Source organism: Gymnodraco acuticeps, unplaced genomic scaffold, assembly GCF_902827175.1.
Source record: "Gymnodraco acuticeps unplaced genomic scaffold, fGymAcu1.1, whole genome shotgun sequence".
Taxonomy (NCBI): domain Eukaryota; kingdom Metazoa; phylum Chordata; class Actinopteri; order Perciformes; family Bathydraconidae; genus Gymnodraco; species Gymnodraco acuticeps.
This window is the reverse complement of record NW_022989890.1, coordinates 3883718-3905699: the sequence shown is the minus strand read 5'-3', so window position 1 is coordinate 3905699 and position 21982 is coordinate 3883718. Positions and strand designations below refer to the sequence as shown.

The 21982-nt window shown below is 40.6% G+C and overlaps 1 protein-coding gene across 5 annotated transcripts in view; it reads right to left on the bottom strand.

Annotated features, from left to right (window-relative positions):
* Positions 1-21982, bottom strand: part of nrg2a (neuregulin 2a) — a 72925-nt gene that overhangs the window by 4928 nt on the left and 46015 nt on the right. For 2 of the 5 annotated variants that reach the window (XM_034200268.1, XM_034200301.1), the window contains exons 4-10: positions 11635-11755; positions 7574-7650; positions 4247-4270; positions 2591-2693; positions 2218-2341; positions 1937-2064; positions 1573-1794 (exon numbers count right to left, since the gene is read on the bottom strand). In XM_034200268.1, coding sequence (XP_034056159.1) covers positions 1573-1794; positions 1937-2064; positions 2218-2341; positions 2591-2693; positions 4247-4270; positions 7574-7650; positions 11635-11755 — 799 coding nt within the window. Of the gene's footprint in view, positions 1-1572; positions 1795-1936; positions 2065-2217; positions 2342-2590; positions 2694-4246; positions 4271-7137; positions 7197-7573; positions 7651-11634; positions 11756-21982 lie in introns of all 5 variants that reach the window. The other 3 variants (XM_034200275.1, XM_034200291.1, XM_034200281.1) reach the window with 3 other exon arrangements.

The window sequence follows — 21982 nt, the reverse complement described above, 5'->3', positions numbered from 1 at the left end:
AGTGGGATATTTGTCCAGTGGGAAAGGGGCTTAAGTCATGTCGTCATTTCTGGAAATGTTTTAATACTTAAATGGATGCATGCAGCTATAAAGACATTAGGAATATTCTTGGTCCATTACTTTCATTTTGGCCCAGGGACTGAAGTTGGACATGCACCGATTTGCATATTCAACACCTCAAGTAAGCATTTTGCAGCATTAGCAGGCATAAGTTAATGTGTTAAGTGTGTAAGGTCTACATCTGGTCCAAAGTGTGGCTCTGGTTGGCCCGAATGATACTTAAAACTCTAAAGCCATAAGCAAGCCTTATCCTGTGAGGTCAGTGGGTCACTATGCATTCTGTTATCGTCTGTTCAACTTTTTGTTAGTTTTAATGCATTTGAACTCGTTGTTCTTGTATTTTCACTTCATTCCTGTCCAAATGATCTTATGTAGTGACCCATTTAAATTGGCTGATGCTGAGAATAATTAAAGGTCCAATACAGAAGACATTAGGGTAAATATTGATTCTAAAGACTTGAAGCAAATGTTAATAAGGCTGTGTGTAAGCTATCGGTAGAAAAGGGCTGGATGACTTCATGTAAAGCAACCTTTAGCATGTTTTTTCAAACCTTAAACACAGGGTCTTCAATTACAACAGAGACCGACTTCCTCGACATAGCTGGGCCATCATTCCAATCCCTCAAAAAAGTTGTTTACTTTTGGAAAAGATAAGTAACCCACTGTTTTTGTGCTTAAAACGTACACTTCATACTTTTAATATATGGCTCAATAGTGCTCCCATACCCCTGTGTGTTCTCCTAGCTCAGTGCTTATTGAGCTTGTTGAGTGATGGATGCTAAAACAAATTGGAAATGTAAACGTTAACAGTGAGGGCATTTTGGGAGTGGGTGGGGAGGGTCATTGTTAGGCCCCTATAACAATATCCCTTCAAATTTGGACCATGTGTGACATTGCAAATGAAATAAAGAGCATGTGGCAGAACTGAAAGCACAATATTTACAGTGAACTAATTGTGTTTGAGCTGACATGTTCTGGGAGCACTCAGACATTTGATGAAATAATCTTGTTTGACATGTTGAGTCACATGAGAAGATTGACATCTCTGTGCCTTAAGAACAGAAATAGACGCAGGAATGCTAAATATAGACTGCTTTGGGGTTGTTGAAAGGAATATTTTCTGACTTCTGACAGACTAACTTCTTCTTCCAGCTTCCAGCTAAATGTATCCTCTACCTTTCCTTGTGACGCACGGATGAAATCGTTTCTGGCCAAGAAGTGTATGTCCAAAAAGGTCCCATGGATCCTTAAGGGAAATAAAAAGGGAAAGCTCAAGCCAATCGGAATGACATACTGGCTAGGGACTAATGTTACATAGCTGTATGCACATTGTCCCCATTTTCCACACCTGCCTACCTTAGCGTATTTCATCGTCATGCCTGCTGTGTGTCAGTTTCCTCTGAATCTCAGAGTACCCTGACTGGGACTGAGGCTGAGAGAGAACCAGCACAGAGATCAAACTTTTCGAGAATGTTAACGCCAAACCTACAGCCACATAGGCCTGTTTCCCACCTGTCGCTGTGCGGAGAGTCTCCCAGCGAGTCGAAAGAGTCTCTGTACTGCAGGCCCGTCCGATGGGGGTCAGAGTAACCACAGTGACCAGCGCGTCGTGCCCGTGCGTCCATGCACGCAGGACTGCTGCATTTACTGGTCCCCACGGATGATGACATCATTCCCGGCGAGTCGGAGAGGATGCTGTCAGAATGTGCCAGGCTCCATGTCCGTTCCTCATGTCTGACAAATAAAAAAGGTGTTAACACACACCCCAGCGTGATCCTTTTTTTCTATCCTTTTCTTTTGGTATTTTTGACCAATTCACCTGTTTCCAGAGGCGTTTGACCGCTTAAAGAAATGGTTTGGTGTTATGAATGCTCACCTGTGTGTTGATGAATGGGCTCGTGTGGAAGAGTTGTGAGATCTGGAAGAGTTATGGCTGGCAGGGAACGATCCCTCTGTTGCAGGCCGTATGACTCGTTCAGTTGCAGGGACATTCTTTGATATGTACTGTGTCGGGAAAAATGGATTTGGCAGATGGAAAAATGTGGGGGGGAAAAAAAGACAAGCTTTGATTATATAACTAAGCATTAAACCATTTGGTGTACAATACATCTGTGTGCGTTTACTTTAATAACGTTAGGAATCCTTTCAGAAACTCACATCTACCATAGGGATTTCCTCTGGGCCTGGTCCGGGGTGATTGGGTCCGTTAGCAAGGTTACGATTGGGATGTTCTGGACACATATTTTGTCGCAGATGAGTGTGCATCTTCTTTCTTTGTTTCCTGTTGAGCAAATGTTGGTCAATTTCCCTCTTGCTCTTTGTTTTTAAGTTACGACACTCTAGTAGTAACAAAAAACGACATGTTAACCAGAAAAATATCAAAATGTCTTAATTTTTAACTAATAAACAGTATTCTTCTATTTCTCTTCTGCATATTACATGCAATGAAAACAGTTTGAGTATACATACATATTTTAAGAAAGGCAGGTGGAGTTAAAAATGTTAAAATTCATTAATCAGCAGGACTTACTTGGTTTTACAGTAGGCAACCACACACACGATGCCCACCACCAACAGCGCCACACAAATACCCGTGATTGTCAGGACTCTTTTCTGGTAGAGTTCCTCTGCCTCTGTCAACATCACACACACGCACAGACACACACACACACACACGCACAGACACACACACGCACACGCACAGGGAGAAAAATAACAGGAGAAAGAAATTAGTGTCACAAAAATGCAGGTTCACCACTTTTTCACTGATCCACATTTCTTAACTTTTTTATAGACTAAATCCTGAGCAGTATGAAGCTTCACCTTCCTTTCCCTGGCAACTCACTTCACAGGGAAACCTTTCCTCGCACATACAGTAATCACAAATACAACAGATGCTGTTGCCGCCTGCGCTGCAGTAAGGCGGCGTAGGTGGGGGCAGGGAGTTGGACTGATCGAATAAGCAGCTGTATCCTCTAACAATCCAAGTAATTTCAAATTATACAATATATGATACTTTAATGGTTCGGGCCCTTAATGGATGACCAGCGGAACCTGCAAACTGTGCAGTATAACACCGATGTGTCACTGAAGTGATTTGGAAATGTTTTGACATGATCTTAAACAACAGCTGCATTCACTTACAGAAGTCTTCATCTGCTCATGTATTCAGTAAGTACAATTATGAGATCTTATTTTACGCTTATTCATTAAACAAATTCATTTTGAAATGAAATATCATTAAATATATAACTGGAAGAATTTAGACTTAAATTGTGCTTTTCCAGAGAAGAGCTTGTGTGAGGTTGAGGTAGACCTGTGCCCTTGGAGGACATGATGGAGCTAAGAGGTAGTGTGGTGTCTGATAAATAATGTACCACAAATAAATGAATGTGTACAACTGCATCTTGGTGCAGGTCCAGTTTCTATATGTGTTATTTTGTGATCTGGAAAGAAACGCCTTTAGCGTTCATTCTACAACCCTCAACCAGTGAAGCACTTGTCTGGAAAAGTTAGCAGAAAACAAGAGCTAACAACAAAGGAGGATGAAAATAGCTGGAGATAGAAGAAAATCATGAATGTAGGTTCTAAATATAGCAATGCATGCTCACATCACAGTATCCTCATAGGATAATTCAAACCAGTTACACAGATATTATATGACATACTTCAGAAGTTACATTTAAGCTATTCTAACGACGGGGTGATGCAGGAAACATGGACAGAACACATACATCAAAAGTAAAGGGGTGGCATATCAAAGGAAACAGACAGACACTAGAGGTATGAGGCTAAAAGGTTTGGAAAGATGAAGGTGAAGATTGAGGAGAGACATCTGGTAGCTACCAACATGATACACCATGCTTATGACAGATGGAATGAGAAAACAAAAATCAGTCCAAAAAAGGGGGAAAAATGCTATTGAGCTGCAAACTCTGTTAATGGTTCTACGTTTCCATTGCACATGTATGAGGGTTGCGAGTGAGGACATCCATGTTAATGATGATTGATGGAGGATCGGATGCGTCGGGTTTGTCATTATAATGAGTAATGGTACGATAGAGAGATTTGATTGGTTAATCAAGGGACGATATGATTAACAGACAGGAATGGGAGCAAGTCAAAACGAAGGACACCTATTTAATAGTTATGCTTGGGCAGAGAGTCAAAATGGATTTTTCCATACCCATAAATTCAATCCCAAGATGCTCTGCCATTGCAGAGGGTGGACAGTTGAAGAGAAACAAAAATAAACAAAAGACCAGGTTTAGAAAGTGACACCTTCTAACACACAGTGGAGCAAACAAAAATATGCATTACGGCAACTGGGACAACAAACACTTTGTCAGTAATTGTCGGCATGACATGGTCAGTAATGTCAACGACGGGAACACACAGCATGCAACACACACGTGAAACCACAAAAACTACCATTTCAGTCTTAACTGATTTGATTGTTATGTCTAAAATAGTCTAATCGAAATACACAATTTCTCTTTTGTGTGCAGTTTTCTATTTGCTGTATGTCTCAACACAGTCTGATTCTCACTTTGTTGTGTGTTTCCAGGCCTGCAGAGTTATATTTGATAACATAACGGAACAAAATCTCCTAATGGGATTTGGAAAAATTAGACGCACAGTCACTCTCATTATTGCTCTCGGGGGAAAATATGCGTCATCTGTTGAGATTACCTGGGCTTTCAGTTTTCTGCTTTCTAAAAAACGCTACACTGTAATTTCCCCCGAACACACCCATCGCATGAACAGGCAAGTAAAAAGGAGTGTATCTGTACAGTATCTGAGTAATCTCTCGGAATAGGAAGAATTATAGCTGGACTTTATATCATATGGCACAGAGAGGCCCTAGGGAGGCTGCACCAACCAGCTGAGTCCATATCTCTGGCAGCTTTCTTGCTTTACTTGGGTTGAAGCTAGTCCCAGCTGTTCTTATGACAACATGCTCTTGTAAAGCCAAGCCCTTATGGCTGAGGAGCAGAAGCCATCCTCCTTCTCTTTGGTATCTCCTGGGGATGGGAGGCGCCCTCCAGGAGATGGGTCTTTAAATATGGAGTGTGTGCGTGTGTGTGTACATGTGACTGCTTTAAAACTGTGATTTATTCGCCTTAATTGAGAGTAGGAAACATGAAATATGTGCGAGGCCATTAACGATTGCTAGTTTTCCAAAAAACCAAAAGTCCCTTAACAGCTACATCCATCATGTCTGAAAGGGGCTTTCATGAACTGTTGATCTTACGTTTTTTCAACCCATGAGGTTAATATCCTTGGATAAACAATGATATTAAATCATATGATGTGACTGAGAGGAGGCTTAATCTTTTATATTTTAAATAACAGCATTCAATTATTGATGGATGAACGTTTCATCAGAGAACATCTGATTGTTGAACTTACTTTTAAACTTTAATCTGTTAAGCGTACGGATAGTCAGGTCATTGATTTGAACAAATTCAAATGTAAAGCAAGTAATCAAAGCCTGTTTTGTGTTCATGTAGCTGGATGAGAGCTGGAAATAAATGCTGTCCTTGATGCATTTGCACAGCTGCGTCGAAGTTAGACAGAATGCAGAACACAGTGTAGGGAAAAAGAGCTCCCACACATCACTGTCTGCTCTGCCAAAAGAACAAGTCATTTCAGCACAGTGCATTTCGACTTAATGCGAGATGAAATTACTTGTAGTTAAGAGGGTTTATTGCCATTGTACTCTGAGCCAACATACAACAAACACTGAGTGTAAGCTCTGCAAGTCAGACTGCGGGGATGAGACTCTGAAGGCAACATCAGGCAAAAGCAGATGCAGTTAGTTATTTCACTCTTATGTTACACTGAATTGCAACCACATGGGCTTGCAAAGACATGACGCTGACGAATATGCAGAAAGATACCAGAAGATTCTTTGCTATTATCCAAAATGGGCGTTGTATTTTAATTATATGGTATTACCGTACACTATCTTTATTCTGGCTCACACTTTCAAGTAATCAGGTAATAGATGATGTTTTTTTAAATCAAAATACCTCAAAGGCAAGATCTAACAAAACCATAGTTATCTGGAAATCTTCGTTTCATTTAGCTTTTGATGGATTTATTTTCTGATGTTGAGTGGTGATGAGGTTTGCTTCTCTTACCCCAGGCAAAGTAGTTTGACACGGCACTGTAGTGCAGCGTGTGAACTCTTAGCTGAGGACATCTGCTGTGAGAGCACCATTTTGTTGCTGTTCTTCTGAAGCAACAAACACAACTGGCGGATTGTAGTGTGGATGTTACGATTTACTAGAGTCTGAGTCTTGAGCGAGTTATGCGGCTGATTTGAAGTGAAAGAAACGCCTGTATGTGCTACTTGTAACCCATGAAGCGAGAACACTAACATTAAAATATTTGCTGCGAATGATTTTACCTTTGGTAAATCCCTATTATGTTTGAGATAAAAATCTAATTAGTCAAGAAAAACACAAGTGGAATGTTTTCATGTTGGCTCGTGTACAATGTACAGACCTATGGATGCACATATTAAAGTGTCACAATTTCACATCCTACATGAGATGTCTTGTTGGCCCTCAACAAACACTTCCTTATGGGTTAAGCCAGCGCACGTCTTAACAGGTTCATCATTTGTCATGCCTTAGTGAATGCTAATTGTTTCTCCATCCATCAGCTTTAATTCGATCATACATGCTTGTGTTTGCCGCTGATTGCACAAACAAGCATCATTAGTGAGCAAGATTAAGATAGGGTTTTAGTAATTGTTTTGCCATTAGACTGTGTTGTTACATGCAGCTGACTTTGTGAAAATCCACATAGCATCTGAGTACTGCCGCCTACTTGCTGCTATCACACGTACTATCGGCTCGTATTCTGAAGAACGTGCATGCAACACACTGCACTCACATGCAGACCAAACACAATAACAGACTCGACTAAACTCTGAGTCATCGCAGGAGGCACAGACACATCTATTAGGTAATAATAACAGGAAATGAATGCAATCTCTCTACACCCAGCATGCACGCATGACACAAGGACAGTCTGACAGAGTGACAGAAGAGGAAATTGACATACGGTAGAAACTGGCCATAACGTAGGTTTGACAGCGATCACCAGTAAAGTCATTTGGACACCTGATGGAAAGAAACAAAGCCACAAAGAGAGAGGGAGGAGGAGGAGGGTGGTACAGTAGGTGAGTGAGAAAGAGAGAGACAACAGAAAGAGGGAGAGTGAAAAGTATACGTAAGAAAAGAGTGAAGGGGGGATAGGGAGGGAGGGAGAGGGAGAGAAAGAGAGAATTAGAACAACAGCACAACTACAGACAGCAGAAGCAGAGTGTTCCCATGGACGACACCACCGTGTGCATGGTGTAACGCGCAGCTCATTGACCTGAGGAAGAGAAAGAGGAGGAGAAAGAGGAAGAGAACTTTTGGGCAGCAGGAGTCAGTCCAGAGGTAATCCAGTGACAACTGTGTCTCTGTTCTCAGCTGCTCATATCAAGTGGACATACTTTCTGTAGGCTTGGGCATAATCAGCCGCAGCGGCTCAGTCTGTAAGCACCGTGGGCCGAAGTATCCGTCCGGACATCTGGGAAGGAGCAGACAAGTGTTATGAGAAGGAAAAACACAGGAAGTGAGGTGCACTGTAAATACCGGGGGGTCGAAATCCTTTCAGGCGTATTGTTGAATTTCACTGTGAAGCCACATGGAGAAAGCACACAAAGTGAAAACACAAGAAGCAACACTTCCAAAGATGATTGGTATTCCCATGATGTTAATATTTTGTATGTAAAGAGGCCCTATTATGCTTTTTGGGGTTTACCCGTTCCAGTGTGTTGTATAGGTTTTTGTGCATGTAAATGGTGTGCAAAAGTTCCCTCCAGATCAAGTTTCTCTCCCACGCATGCAAACAGGTCACAGTAGAGGCACAACACATATAAACCTGAAATTAAGCATAATAGGGCCTCTTTGATAAATGTTACACAGTAAAGAAATAAACTGCTTTACCATCTATTTCTAAAATTAAAAGAACAAATAGTAAACAAATAAATGCTACTACAAGTGAGCAAACGTATACTAAAACTTAAAAAACTTAAACATTAAAAAGGTAAATACCCTGCTTGTTAGCAAAAACAAGTTTGACATACTGATATAAAAAGGTCATATTTGGGCTTCAGAGGCTCTTGTTGACCTCAGTCTGTATAGGGAAAAAGAAAAGTGTATCTGTGGATAAACCATGTGCTGCTTTCCTGGGCCCAGGAGTTCAACACTTTTAATCTCAATCAGATCCGATCAGATTTTGAAATCCCATTCTTTGTGATCCAGGATCAGACAACGTGGACAGATTTTGTCCCAGTATTTCAAAGCAATTCAGGATAGGATCACTCTGATCCAGATTCAGACTTTTCAAGATTACTAGATCCTGAATATCAGTGCTTTAATCCTACCGATCGCCATCTAGTGGATATGAAAAATAATACAAGGAAGACAAGAGACCACATTGCAGAGACATCTATTGTCCGCAATTACTTTTGAAAGGTGATGATGGACTTTTTTTTTGTTGAAGATATTTTTTCTTTAATCTAAATTACATTTGTGATTGACAATCTTTGTTGTGATAATTTTATGAGCATAAACATTTATGTCATCAACATTTGGTTGAAAACTAAATAGGCCACCACAAACGTGACCAGAAAATGAAAAATAAAATTGATTTGCCATGAAGGCTAAAAATGGTGTATTATTTCAGTTAACAAACTTTGCCATCTTATTTATATTGAAACATATTTTTAAATAAATTGTACAGTACATTTTGCTCTGGAAATCCACCCTGGTGGGATCAGGATAATCCAGTTTTTCAGGATCAAACTGATCCCAATCCTGTGTTGTCGGTTTGAACTACCCGTTTTGAAGATTCGATCCAGATTAAAGCTTGGATTGGATTTCCTGATCTGATCGGATATCAAAGTGATCCTAATCCTGTTTTTTGGTTTTGAACTACCCACAATCTGATCTGATCAGATAGGGATGAAAAGTTTTGAACTACTGGGCCCATGTGATCAATAAATCAATCATGAAGCAAAAAGTGGGTTAATGTGGCTTCTTCTCCTGGTGCCTGTCGTGAGCTGGTATGTGTTTATTACCTCCAAATGTGACAGGGAGGAAAAGTAATCAAATGAGGAGAAAGAATTTCTTGTATTTCCAGTCCTAAAAATAATATGGAAATGAAACCACCTGGAAAACTCTCTTCATTGTTTGAAGCATTAATCAAGTTCTCTGACATTTAACGTCATATTTTTGCAACTGCAGACAAACTACTGTATCATCAGCATCAAGTGAGTGAAGACAAACCATATTTCCTCATTACAAGCCCATTAGGAAGAGCGGCTGGTCTTTGAGGGGCACGGCATTCCTCTCACAAACTCAACTAGACCACCACCAGTCCAACAAAGGTCATTGCTCCTGATTTACTGGTTTCACACAATGCCTCCCAGGAGCGCCATAACATTCAGCATTAAATTACTCATCCTGAGTGATGGTGTTTAACGGGGGGATAGCACCACCTAGACCTAGGAAACTTGGCTGGAACATGAAAGAAATAAACTGCGTAATTTAAAAATCAGATGAGCGTGCAAATGTCCGTGCCGGTGCAGATGCAAACTCTATTACCACTCGTTTTAACTTTGGTGTATAATAAATCACTGTCGTTATTTATTATTCTTTGATGAAAAATAAAAATGTAGAAAGGAAAAGCTTTTCCATGAAGCGTGTGGAATTGTACTTCTACTTCTACATACTGTATATACTGCACTTATGTACAATACAATTACATAATCCTCTGTCAAGTCCCACATAGAGGTGACTTGTTAAAAGTTAATTACATTCCCTTAGAAAGAAGAACGCTAATATACTTGTATACATTTGAATAGGGCTGAAACCATTAGTTTCTCAATTGATTAGTCATTTCACAGAATCTTCATCTGCATCTTATTTGATAGCTTCTCTGGTGTGAAATTGATTGTTTTTCTCCGTTTTAAATGAACTGAATATCTTCCAGTTTTGTTGGTCTAAAGTTTTAAAACATCCCCCATGGAATAAGCAAAAAAGTTTTTTAAAACGCCTACTTAATTGATCAAGAAAATATTATCTACATTATCTTTATCCAACTAAATGTGAATTAAACCTTCTGAAAATATCCTGGAAAAAGTCCATAAAAATGATAAACGCTTTATTTATGGGCAATATGTTAAACAAGTCTATATTTGTTTGTTATAGCTAATTTATGTGAAGAAAATCATCAGAACAAGTATGTTTACATTTAGTGAGTTGCTTACTGTGGGTCATTTGTTAACTTTAACGTCTGCCCAAAACAAAGTGTATCCTTCAGAGTGAAGGAGCAGGGCATTAAAGTAGGACTAGCTGTCTGCAGGACTTGTTTAGCCAGTGAGTAATATCAACTGAAGCCTGGCCTATATTGAATGAGATGGCTGGGGGGCAACAAATCCCTGCAGGCCTTCACTGCATTATCCAACTTTTCTGGACTTATGCCCCGGCTGTGAGTGAATTAGCTGCAGCAATTGAGTTAGTGCTGCCTCCAATTTGTACACAGCGTATTGAACGGCTGTTGCAGCCATGTCCTCATTGCTTGTCGAGCATTCTTCCTCGGGCCAACTGGGCACCGAAGCGTTGCCAATGTTTCAGCTCTATTTGAAAACCAGACAGAGGACTAATGCTATATGACATATGGCACATATGCAACATAATGTTTGACAACCATGGCAAGACATATGTGCATAGTTTGTGCTATAATTATTAGGTTAGACTTACAATGATTTTCATCTGACGGTTATTTCCTTGAATAAATTGTGAAATGTCAGAAAGAAATCTTCAAATGTCCAAAAATGAAAGCAGCCATAATTAAAATTTGAGAATTAGAAAGCAGTGATTCTTAATCTTGGGCGATTATCAAAATAATTGATGTCATTGAATCTCTACTCATAAAACCTTGTCAGTGTCCTGAAAAGGGAAAAAACCTTTTTTTTTTTTAAATAACTCTTGAACATCGTGTCGAATAAGGTTCCTTGAGAGACACAGTTCCTCGGCGCACTTTACACATGGGTCTTGATCCCTTCTGCCAAGGACCTCACATGTAAGCAATGATTCTATTTACCTCACTGGGGGCCTCTAACAAGCATAAATATTTGCTCACTACTAAACCAGTGACTCATGACATTTTGAAAAGGCTTTTAATGTGAAGCCCTCCTGTACACTAAACATGATATAAAAGGATGAGCACACCGCCACCTCACTCCATTATTAGTGTTAAAATACACAACAGGTGGGTAGTTAGGAAGACTGGCAGCATTTTCCTGTGATGTGTTGCTGCTGCTGCTGAAAGGAAAGATCAAGTGCTATCAGGAAAATAAACAGCAGGATAACAAATATGAAGAGTTAGGAATATTACTGGAAACATCATGAAAAGTGATTTGAATGTTATACAATACATGTATTTTACGATGTCAAAAAATGTATATTTTCAAGGTGAATAGAAAAAAACAAGAATATAACTCACTTGCAGGCGAGCTTATCTATACCGTGTATGAAGTAACAGTCGCCGCCATTCACACAGTAGGCTTTCTCTGTGTCGTTGCATTTTCTGGCGTGGCCTGAGGCTGGAGGTGGCGTTGTGGTTACTGAGAAAAAAAGAAACATTTATTTGGTTGATATTACTCTTGCTGATGATGATTTGGAAATAAAATGGCATAATGAAACATCACACATTATTATTTAGTATTCTAAGTTTAACTCATATTATACACTTGTATTTCCACGAGAACTCTTAGTTTCCCATCCACAAATGTAATTATGCCTCTAAGCAGTGTTGACACTATCTCAAGAAGTTCTATGAGCAAAGATAAATATTTCCCTGACATAGCGTAGGAGTTGTTTATGCGTTGACTCAGGTCCTTGGAATGGTCCAACAAGTCATGTATCTACACTTAATCCCCCTGATTGAATAGATATAATATGTTTGGGATGAAGCATGCTTATCGGGACGAAAGCCGGGACGTTTGAAGGAAGGGGAGTGCTGAGAGAGGTGCACAGCGACAGGATGGGGCTTGAGGAAGGAGGAGTGTCAGATGCTGACACATGATTGTATCTGTGTTACCTGCTGTCTGGCGCTCGTAGCACCTCTGCAGAATGTGACAGTTTGTTGGTAGAAACACAGCCTTTTTCCGATTGGGAAAGACCTTTACAACCGCATCAGCTCGAGCAGCCTGAATGCTCGTGTCATGCAGAATGTTGTGACAAGAAATTGCATTTACTCAGCTGGGCCACTTGCTCTGACATAAAATAGGCTGTTTGCCACCAGAACAAGATTTCACAATCCTGTGTCAGAGTTGAGGAAGTCCGTTTGACTCAATCCTCTGGTGCAAAAAGTGCATCCTTTTCCAAAGCACACTTCTGAATTAGCTAAAACAACAGGGATCCCTTGATAGTTAGCATAACAAAGCCACATAAATTAAATCAGTATGAGTCTGAATATCACAAACAAGTCAGCATTTTGTGTATTCCAAAACACAGCATTATATATAAAATTCCAAATATGTATTTTCATATTTTATATAACAAAAATAGGATATCTACTTCCTCTCTGTGATAATGTTGGCATGTATTCAGGTTTTCAGGTTCTGGCAGACATACAGGTTTCCTCTTACAAACACCCTTCCCAATAACAAACCCTATCATTAATCTGATGAGACATGCTGATATGACATTTGATTTCAAGGTGAACTTGTATTATTGCTGTTAAAAAGGATGTAATTTTTGCACTTTAGTCAAAAGCTGTCATGTTGTTGCTCTTACACATTTCCTGATTTAATGTTTCCAACATAACACAGCACGCATCCCCTGACACCTCGAATAGTTTCCAAAAACCTTTCCAGGTCTACCAGTTAATCAGAACTACCTCATCGTCACACCTGACCTCTCACTCGGAGTGCTGGGTGTAAAACGCCTCGTAAAAAAAGATCAAACAAAGCAGTCGGGAGAAGGGATCCTCAAAACATTGTAAAAAACCTCCTACGCTCAATATAGAAGCCTTGTCTTCAACTGTAAAACACCCAACACAAAAGGTGGCGAAACTAGCTGCGTGGATCTCTATCTGGGGCAGCGGCCCATCCCAGAATGCACAGTGCTGGAAGGGAGGGGAAGGTCCTGGACAGATCATTAGCGCTCTGCAGGGGCGGGCGGACACACACGCAACATGCTGCGAACACATAATCTCCAGTCCACCTGGTTTACATGTGGGTGGACTGCGGGTGGAAAACAGACGACCCAGTGAAAACCCACACAGGGAGCTGGAGAACATGTAAACTTCACACAGAAAGGATCAAGGCTGATATTTAAACCCTGGCAAGTTTATTTGGCTACCGGGTCATACCAAATCTGCTTCACTGTACTCAGAGTCTCATGGCACTTTGACTCTAAATATATTTTAATGAACCACAGATGACTTTTGTCTGTTTAATGGTCACAGTTTCTATTTACAAGATGTCTGTATGGGCATTGATCTGTACATTTCTTTAAACCATTAAATATTCAACCGATTTGCATGACATTTGGGATTCAAAGAATGCAAAACCACATAGGACTACAATACTTTCATTCAGAGGTATTAATGTATTTTACCGGCTTTGTTTTCCTGCCCCACCACCAGCGTTTCTGAAAATGCAATGTCCACACGAAAGACATTTTAAAGCATTATTGGTTATATTTCTCAACCTAATTTGTATGATGAGTTCTTTAAGAGATCCACTTTCTTTCAAAGACAGGATATATTCCAAGTACCTGTACCTATTTGTTCGTAAAATGTCTCAACTGAATTATCAGAAGACAACAATGAGAATCCGACTGACAAGAGCTCCCAGGATCAGACCCTGAATAGTGTTGCAGGAAAACCTCAACCTGTAATGCTCTCAAGACCGCAGATAAATGACCATAATCCATCACAACTCAGCTTGATAACCTTCATGTAAAATGTTTGAATTTTCTATCCACACAACTAAGATACATTCAACTGCAACAACTAGCTTTTCAGTGGCACGTAACCTAATTAAATTAAAAAAACGATAGATATAGAATATTTTTTTGCCTGCAGCCTTTAACTGATATCCAATCTATGACACTGTCAAGTCAACGTCCCAATTTTCTCTACCATACTCCTTTCTTTACTTACAAATACTCCCTCTGCAGATACACTGGTTTATCACAGAGAAGTAAGGAAACGTTCTGATGTCATACAAAAAAACAAAGCTTGGAAATGCTCAATTAAAAAGCATTTATAAAAACCTGCTCGGCAGCATACAGGGCCTGGATGCAACACAATGTCATCTGTAATATTGCCTCTGTGAACAGCCAACGTAAGTCAAACTTCATTGAGTTTCCACTGAAAACTTAAAAGCACCAGGAACTTCAGGAAATTCAGACTATTATGTCAAGTTTGAAGTTCGGATACTTTGAGCGGGGTGACTGATGCCCGAACAGCTATAAATCATATGTGCACCCTCTTCAGGTTTGACAATATTACCGTAGGTGAGAACCTGCTGAGAAGTAGTAAAATGTTGAGAAGCCATGGACTTTCTGTACGAGAGTCCGTGGTTAATTCTGGGCACTTGCATCACTGAAAACTGTGTTGCCTTACACAAAACCACACGAGGGCCTGCCACACTTATATTTGCTTATTCAATTATGTATTATCCAAGGGCCAAGTGCATATGATGTAATTGATGTGTTCCAGAACAAACCACATGATCAAAACATGGACAGAACCACCACAGATATTGCTGGTAGTAGTTATCTCACTTATTGTCGAACCCTTACAAGGAGAGGTCCTGCTCTCAGGGACAAAACAGTGTTTTCTGAGGTGATCTGGTTCAGCCAATACAGTGTTTACTCAGGCTGCACTACATGTTTACTCGAGGTTAAAACTAATGACAAGTCCTACAATTTATTGACATAATCAGGGATAAAAAATACAAACAAGAGAGCAGCATCCCGTGTAGCTGCATATGCGGTGGATTTAGATGTATATTTAAATTATTGCACTGGTGTGGTTGTAAAACTAAACTTTTGGCAAGACTTTGTGGGAATACATTTCCTCTATAAATTAAACCGTCTCCAACTGAATACAACGCATCAGCAAAATTATAGTTTAAACAACTCTTATCAAGGAAAATAGCTTGCCTTGCAATAGTTGTTTTCAACATATTTCTGTGTTTACACGACCATATCTAGGACAGTTTTGTTGTTTCAGTGGGAGCCTGGGTCACACAGACCTAACCACAGAGCTCTGCAAGAGTCATACAGTTCATCTCTTCTCAATCTTTCAATGTTTGTGCTGTGTCTTCTGTGTTATTTTATCTCAAGTGTTTTAATGTGAACAATGTTGAATGTCCAATTGAAGACGGACTCATTTGTAATCACATAGTGAGTCTGCTGCGAACACACCACAGAGATATCTACTGACAGTTGGTATACTAACATGTAGTGAATGCTGCGCGTGTTCATCATTTTCATGTGGAGCAGCTGTTCAGAGTGGCATGTGTCTAATAAAGAAAGTACATTGCAGTGTCATGCATCAGTAATATTGGTTCAAAACCTGTTAAAGCTATTGTTATTCAATCTATTTGTTTTACCAACCAATCAAGCTACACATTCTGTCACTTGACAATCCTCTGCTCCACCTGCTCAGGTCCTGTCAAACGAAGGATGTTCAAGGTGATGATTAAGGCAACGATGTGCAGCGCTATAAACAGAAATAGCTTATTTAAAAATTAACAGTTTCGTTCTAACTCTCCTTTTGTGTTTTTTATTGTCATCCTCTTTCAAGAGACAGCCCTTTTATCTGCATCCATCCCCAAGAGGCCAGGCGGTAATGGTGAGGCTAAAAATGGTTGATAAAAGAGAGACCTTTGCCTGATCATAGCAATCTGGATGTGTTGTACTCGTCTTGCATTATAGTGCGAATGCATTCAATCACGGCGAGCGGATTCGAGTCATGGCCAGAATGACATCAAACTTCATTAAAATCTTTACATGTAACAGAGAATCCATAAATACCAAGCAGCACAATTCCCCAGCTCACAAAGGGGATCAGAGTTCAGGTGTATCCGTCAGGGTTAGCCCCGCTTTCCTGGCTGGATGTAGGAGACAAATTCCTCTAACCCGCAGGAGATCAACCGCTGTGATAAACACACTACGTTTATCCGCACTTATGTGGCCAGGGCTTAGTTAAGTTTGCTTGGTTTTTTAACCTCGGGTTTCAACTTTCCTCTGCGATGTAGCCCAGGGGCTGAATCTGAGTTGGAGTTGAAGAGGGGTTTCCTCTAGGTTCGCGAGAGCCACAGTGTTTAGCCATCAGCCCTCGCCACTGACTTTGATTAATCCTTCATGGCCCAAGAACTGAAAAGAAAAGCTGGGGGTGCAGCTGGGGGTGCACCATCTGGAAACCTTCATAAACATGCCTGTCTTTCCACGCTCTCCAAAGGATTCTAGGAAAATCGTAAAAATGAAAAAAGAGGTCCCTATTGCAGTTTTTTTGTCCTCTTGAGGCACCCTGTGTATATGCAGCAAACAGCAAAGGGCCACACTCAATCCTGCACTGCACCTCACAACCCAGCCCCAACATGTGTAATGAAATACATTTTCAATTGGCCTGTCTATGGTGCAGAGCTATACACAGGTCCCCTTAATTTATGACAAATGTTGATAATTTACCGCAGCTTGGTTTAATCTTTTTCACTTCTGCACCGGAATTGACCAGAAAGCCCATCTCTGAAGCACGAGACAGAGCCTGATTCTGCGCAGGAACAAAGCCAAGGTAGTTATTCTACCAGCAGTGGATCGGTTCCATCTGGACTGTGTTATGTCTTTGTGTTTTCACTCTTAAAAGCAATGTTATCAGGATAAAAAGTTTAAAGTATTTGGGAGTTTGTAAGTGAGTGGGAACAGTGTGCAGACCTGGTGAGTCTTTGCCAGTTTTACACATCTGCAGCGTATTGAGGAAGATGAATGGACACAAAGGTTCAGGAACAAACCAATGAAGCCAACAGGAAGATCTTGAACCTGTCAGTCATATAAAAGTTAATTATATTACACATGCAAACCTGCTTTCTAAGGAATCAAATACATGCCAAATAATTTTAGTTACACCAATACTTGACGATAAGATAAGATAGTACTTTATTGATCCCAATTTGGGAAATGTTTGCGTTGTAGCAGCATAAAAAGACATGGCATATTAAATAAAAATGAAAAGACTAGAAATAAACAAGAAAGTAGAAAATATACATGTTGAATTAACAAGGTATTTCATATATACATAAATATATGACGGATGGAATATTAAATATAGAACAGATTATATAAATGTAAAATGTACAATGTGGTTTTATTCCAAGAGAAACTATGGAGCAGAGAGTTCTCTGCCATACTTTAGTACTTTAGAATCTGAACTAAATAAAGTGCTAACTGGGCAGAAATCCTTCAACAGGTGGCCTGAAACTTAAATGCCACACTTAAATGCGCTTTTAACTCTTTCTTTTATCGGACAAGGTAAATCATTACAATGCAAACAAGGAGACAAATCAAACTCCTATCCCAAAGGCCAAATAAACCGGTTGGATGGGAAAGTGATACATGTCTTAAGGACTGACCCTTCAGGAGTCATGGTATCTGTAATAGCTCTGCCACCCAGTCATGCTTTTCCACAAGTCAGTTTTATGTACCAGAAAAAAGCTGGGAGTCCCCCCTTTCCTCCCCTCTCCTCCCCTTCTCGCCTCACCTCCCGACTTTTGGCAGGGAATGTCTGACATGTCTCCTGTTACAGCTCGGACCAAGATCTTTTATCTCTATACTTGAGGCTAATTCATATTGCATGCATTCTTGCTACACTTGGTGGACTGCATTATGATCCTTTCCGGAATCTGAAAAGACTGCCTATCCTAGCTGGAAATTAATAAATAAGATAAACAGAAGGAACAAGTACAAAAGCCCATATTGGTGAGTGTGGTTGGGTTCAATCGAAGCCTTTGACAGCTGGTCTGATGTGGTGAAAGAGGATGTGCAGAGGGAGTTAAGAAGATGCATGCACGACAGAGACCGCCATTTTTGAGCTATTAGTAATGTAGGTGGTTTTCTAGCTCTATAGAAAGTGGAGCCAGAGACAAATAATACCAATAACAAAGCAAGATAAATGTCCGGATCTTGTTTGAAGACTAGCATCTGCAAGTAGGATCTGCTGCATGTAAAGATTAGCTTTTGGATTTAAGAAAGATTGATTTGATCTTAATTTGTTTAATTGAATGAGCAATTGCTAACAATACGCAGTTTTTATATTCAGATTTAGAAAGGCAACATATTTGGAAAGGCGCGCAAGTCCAGACAAATGTAGCCCCATTGAAAGAAAAACAAAAAACAAATGAGAAGAAAGGGGGGAAAAAGGGATGGATACAGGAGTAATGCCGGGATCTTAAGCTGGAAAATAGTTCAGCGTGCCAAAGCCAACAAAAACAAGCACGCACCTACTTCCACGCTTACAGTACACTGTAGGCACACCCAATCAATGCCAATATCCAACATCTGTGTTTTCAAGCATAGAGTTCAAAACAAAAGAGATTTCATGTCAAATACCCATAGAGGAATTACATTACTATTTACTGTAGGTAGGACGCACGAAAGAACCCATTATGATTGAGAGTGCACTTAAAAGCTTTTCTTCAATAGAAAATCATCCACAATTCAAACACATTCAGTAGGAAACAGGAATGTTTAGAAATGAACAAAATGGAGCCTGCCAGAAACATTAATCTACCACCCACTCTTCAGCAAGACTGCCACTGCCACAACCAGTGTGTCTTCTTTCATATTCTTGTCTCCTATTACCATTTTTCAGTCACATAGCTGATATGCCTGGTCTTGCCTGCCTCGATCGTCTCTGCACTGAAGGGAAATCAAACAGCAGCCCAGTGTGTGATTGCACAACAGCTGCTCGTGCACTGCAAAGAAGCAGAGTGCACTTAGGAAGGGCAGGGTATGGTATGGTGCGGGCGCTGGTATGGCAGGCACCACGATGTGGGCAGTTGGCAACAAAGTGACACATGGTGTTTTCTGCGGCACGTTCCAGGCGGGGCTGTTCCTCTCTCGGTCCTTTCGGGAAAAGCGTGGCGTTCCTGACGCTCTTGAGTCTGAGGATGCCTGTTGCTTTCATTTTCCACACTCTAACTATTGTTTACTGAATGCTTGTGCCTGCATCTGTGTGTGGACACTGCAGTCACACCTGAGCAGCACAAGGTGAGATGAGGCAAATGACCCCTACAGAAAACCTTTAATGACATCTTAAAGCAGGGACGTACCCTAAAAAAACCTCAGAGATTCACCCAAGGAAAAAAGGAGAATTGTAGCATGTTTCCAGTTATCCATCGAAAAGAAAAACCTGTGCCTCTTGTCCAAATCCACCTGATGGACAGTAACACTGATGGTAAAGGTCAGAAGAGCAGATTTGTGAAGGAGCCATGTTTGAACCTGAGGGCCAGCAGGAATAATCTGTGAAACACACTCTTCTGCTCAGCTATTGCAAAAAAAAAACAAGATGTCTTCCAGATCTACATTCTAATATTTGAAGTTTATCTTTGGGATGTACACACTTCATACACACGTCTGACTGATTTATGATTAGACGAAGAGCTAGCCTGATTTAACCGGTCTACATTTTCTCAATTTTTTTTAATTTTACATTAAAACCATATGTAAATGAAATGTACTACTTTCTGTGGAAACCCACTTAAAAATGAAATCCTCCACGTACATTTCAGCGTTTTATGCAGGTTTATAATTAAATGCATCTGCAGTAAAGTCTTACCCCTCCTACCACTCCGATTTGCGTACTGGATACAAAAATAAGGATCCTTAAAGAAGAATGTAAAAAATATTGAAGTATCAGAAACTTTTTCTTCATAACCATCACTTAAAAAGGACATAACTTGGAGCGTCCACATTTCCCTGTTGCCCTTCATCTTTAACAGCTGGCGCTCATTTCTGAGGAAAGACAGACTTTTGCAACCTTGTACCAGATACTGAAGACATATACCACAACTCCATATTTGGGTCTTATGCTTACAGCTACAGTAGTGGCCAGCTGCTAGGTCTGAAGGTTTCCCCTCCGCTATTCCCCAAAAGCCAGAAAGCACAAAGTCTGCTTACAGTATGTGTGTGTGTGCCGCTAATGTACACACACGTCCCACACTCGCTGTACGTCCCGACCAAGGGCACTATCACTGCTGTTTTGTCAGGCTTCCAGCCTCCTGTATACTAAAGTATGAGTTCACTGCGAGTGTGATTAAAGTAAGGCCCAGTCCATCCACAGTTCACACATACACACTCCAAAGGAAATGGCTGCTGAGTCCTGACACACAGGAAAGGGCTTACTCACCCCAACAGACGCGATGTGATGAACACAGTTGCCCAACAAAAGAAAGAAGCGTGATGGAGTAATGGGAGGTTGAGGATGAGAGACAGCTGTGGCCACCAAACTATAGTACTGCACTCCTGAGCTCGAAGCAATGGAATGGTGTAAGTATATGTTCCCCTCGTGCTCAAAGAAAACTTGAAGAAGTACGAAGACACACAGGATCGCTCATGAACATTTCTTAAAAAAGCAAAGTAATAGGAGGTGCGGGGATTCTGTTTGATGTATGGGAACAATAGTTTACTCACAGCCCCATTCTCACAAGAAACTGCTAATTATGACTTACTCAGAACAAGCAAGTCTTCGTGACGCAATGCTTAATTTCTAGGTAATCATTCTACCCTCTTTGAAAGCATTAACAAATGCCGCCGGGCTTGTTTGTTGTATGGCAAGTTAAAACAGATTCTTGCACCCGCAGTTGGGGTTACCATCGAGGAAAAGACCACCAGGACAGCTGAGGGTTCAGGGGAGGCGGGGTGAAAGGGAATCTTTTATAATGCTATTAAATGAAGCCTCTCAGATGAGTTTTGTCCGGGGCCCTGGAAGAGTTAACAAAGCCCAGCACACAGCAGAACCTCATGTCACCTCCTGCTCACATCACTCAGCTTTTCAAGTGTAACAGCTGCTTCCTCCACACACATAGCAATATCCTCACTCATCCACACTGAGGGCTTAACTGTCCCACAGAACACAGCAAGATTACTGCGTATCCAACAAAGTGAGATGTGGTTGGATTTTCAATAACTTAGTTGTTTTGGCAAAGATTTGATTGAGGGCGCCCACTTATCTGGAAGGATCGGCGGGGTTAAAGTGAATTAAGAGTGCAAGCATTAGCAGTGATGTTCCTGGAAACTTTTCTGGTTAATTTTAATTAAAATGGACCTATCATGCTGTATTTGAAAAATATATTGTAGGGCCATACCTATATAAAACATGTCTGTGAAGTTTTTTTTTCAAAATACCAAACAGATCACCCATTGTAGACATGCCTCATACTGCTCATACCCCTCTTTTGCAGCCCTGTTAGAGAAACGCAGATTTTGGGTCCTTAGCTTGAAAAAAAGAAAGAAGAGGAGGCGGAGCTAATGCCTGATCAGAATTCTACCGGAGATAAAGTTACATTCGGTTGTGATAAAATGCCATCCTGTTTAAACCACGTGAAGGATTATTTCTGAAATAGTATGGAGCTCAAATGCCTTTTCTCTTGCAGGTTTATCACAAGGTGGGTTCCTTTTATTTCCTGCTTTTTAAACACGTGCTCTTCAGTACAGGTTAGCTCTGAGTGTTAGCGAGGCTTGCTAATGTAAACAAAGACGTCCAAAACACTTTCTGTGGGTCCGCCGACGTCACCTCGGATGGACATGTCAGTTCGGATGGAAATCTGTATCCGCTC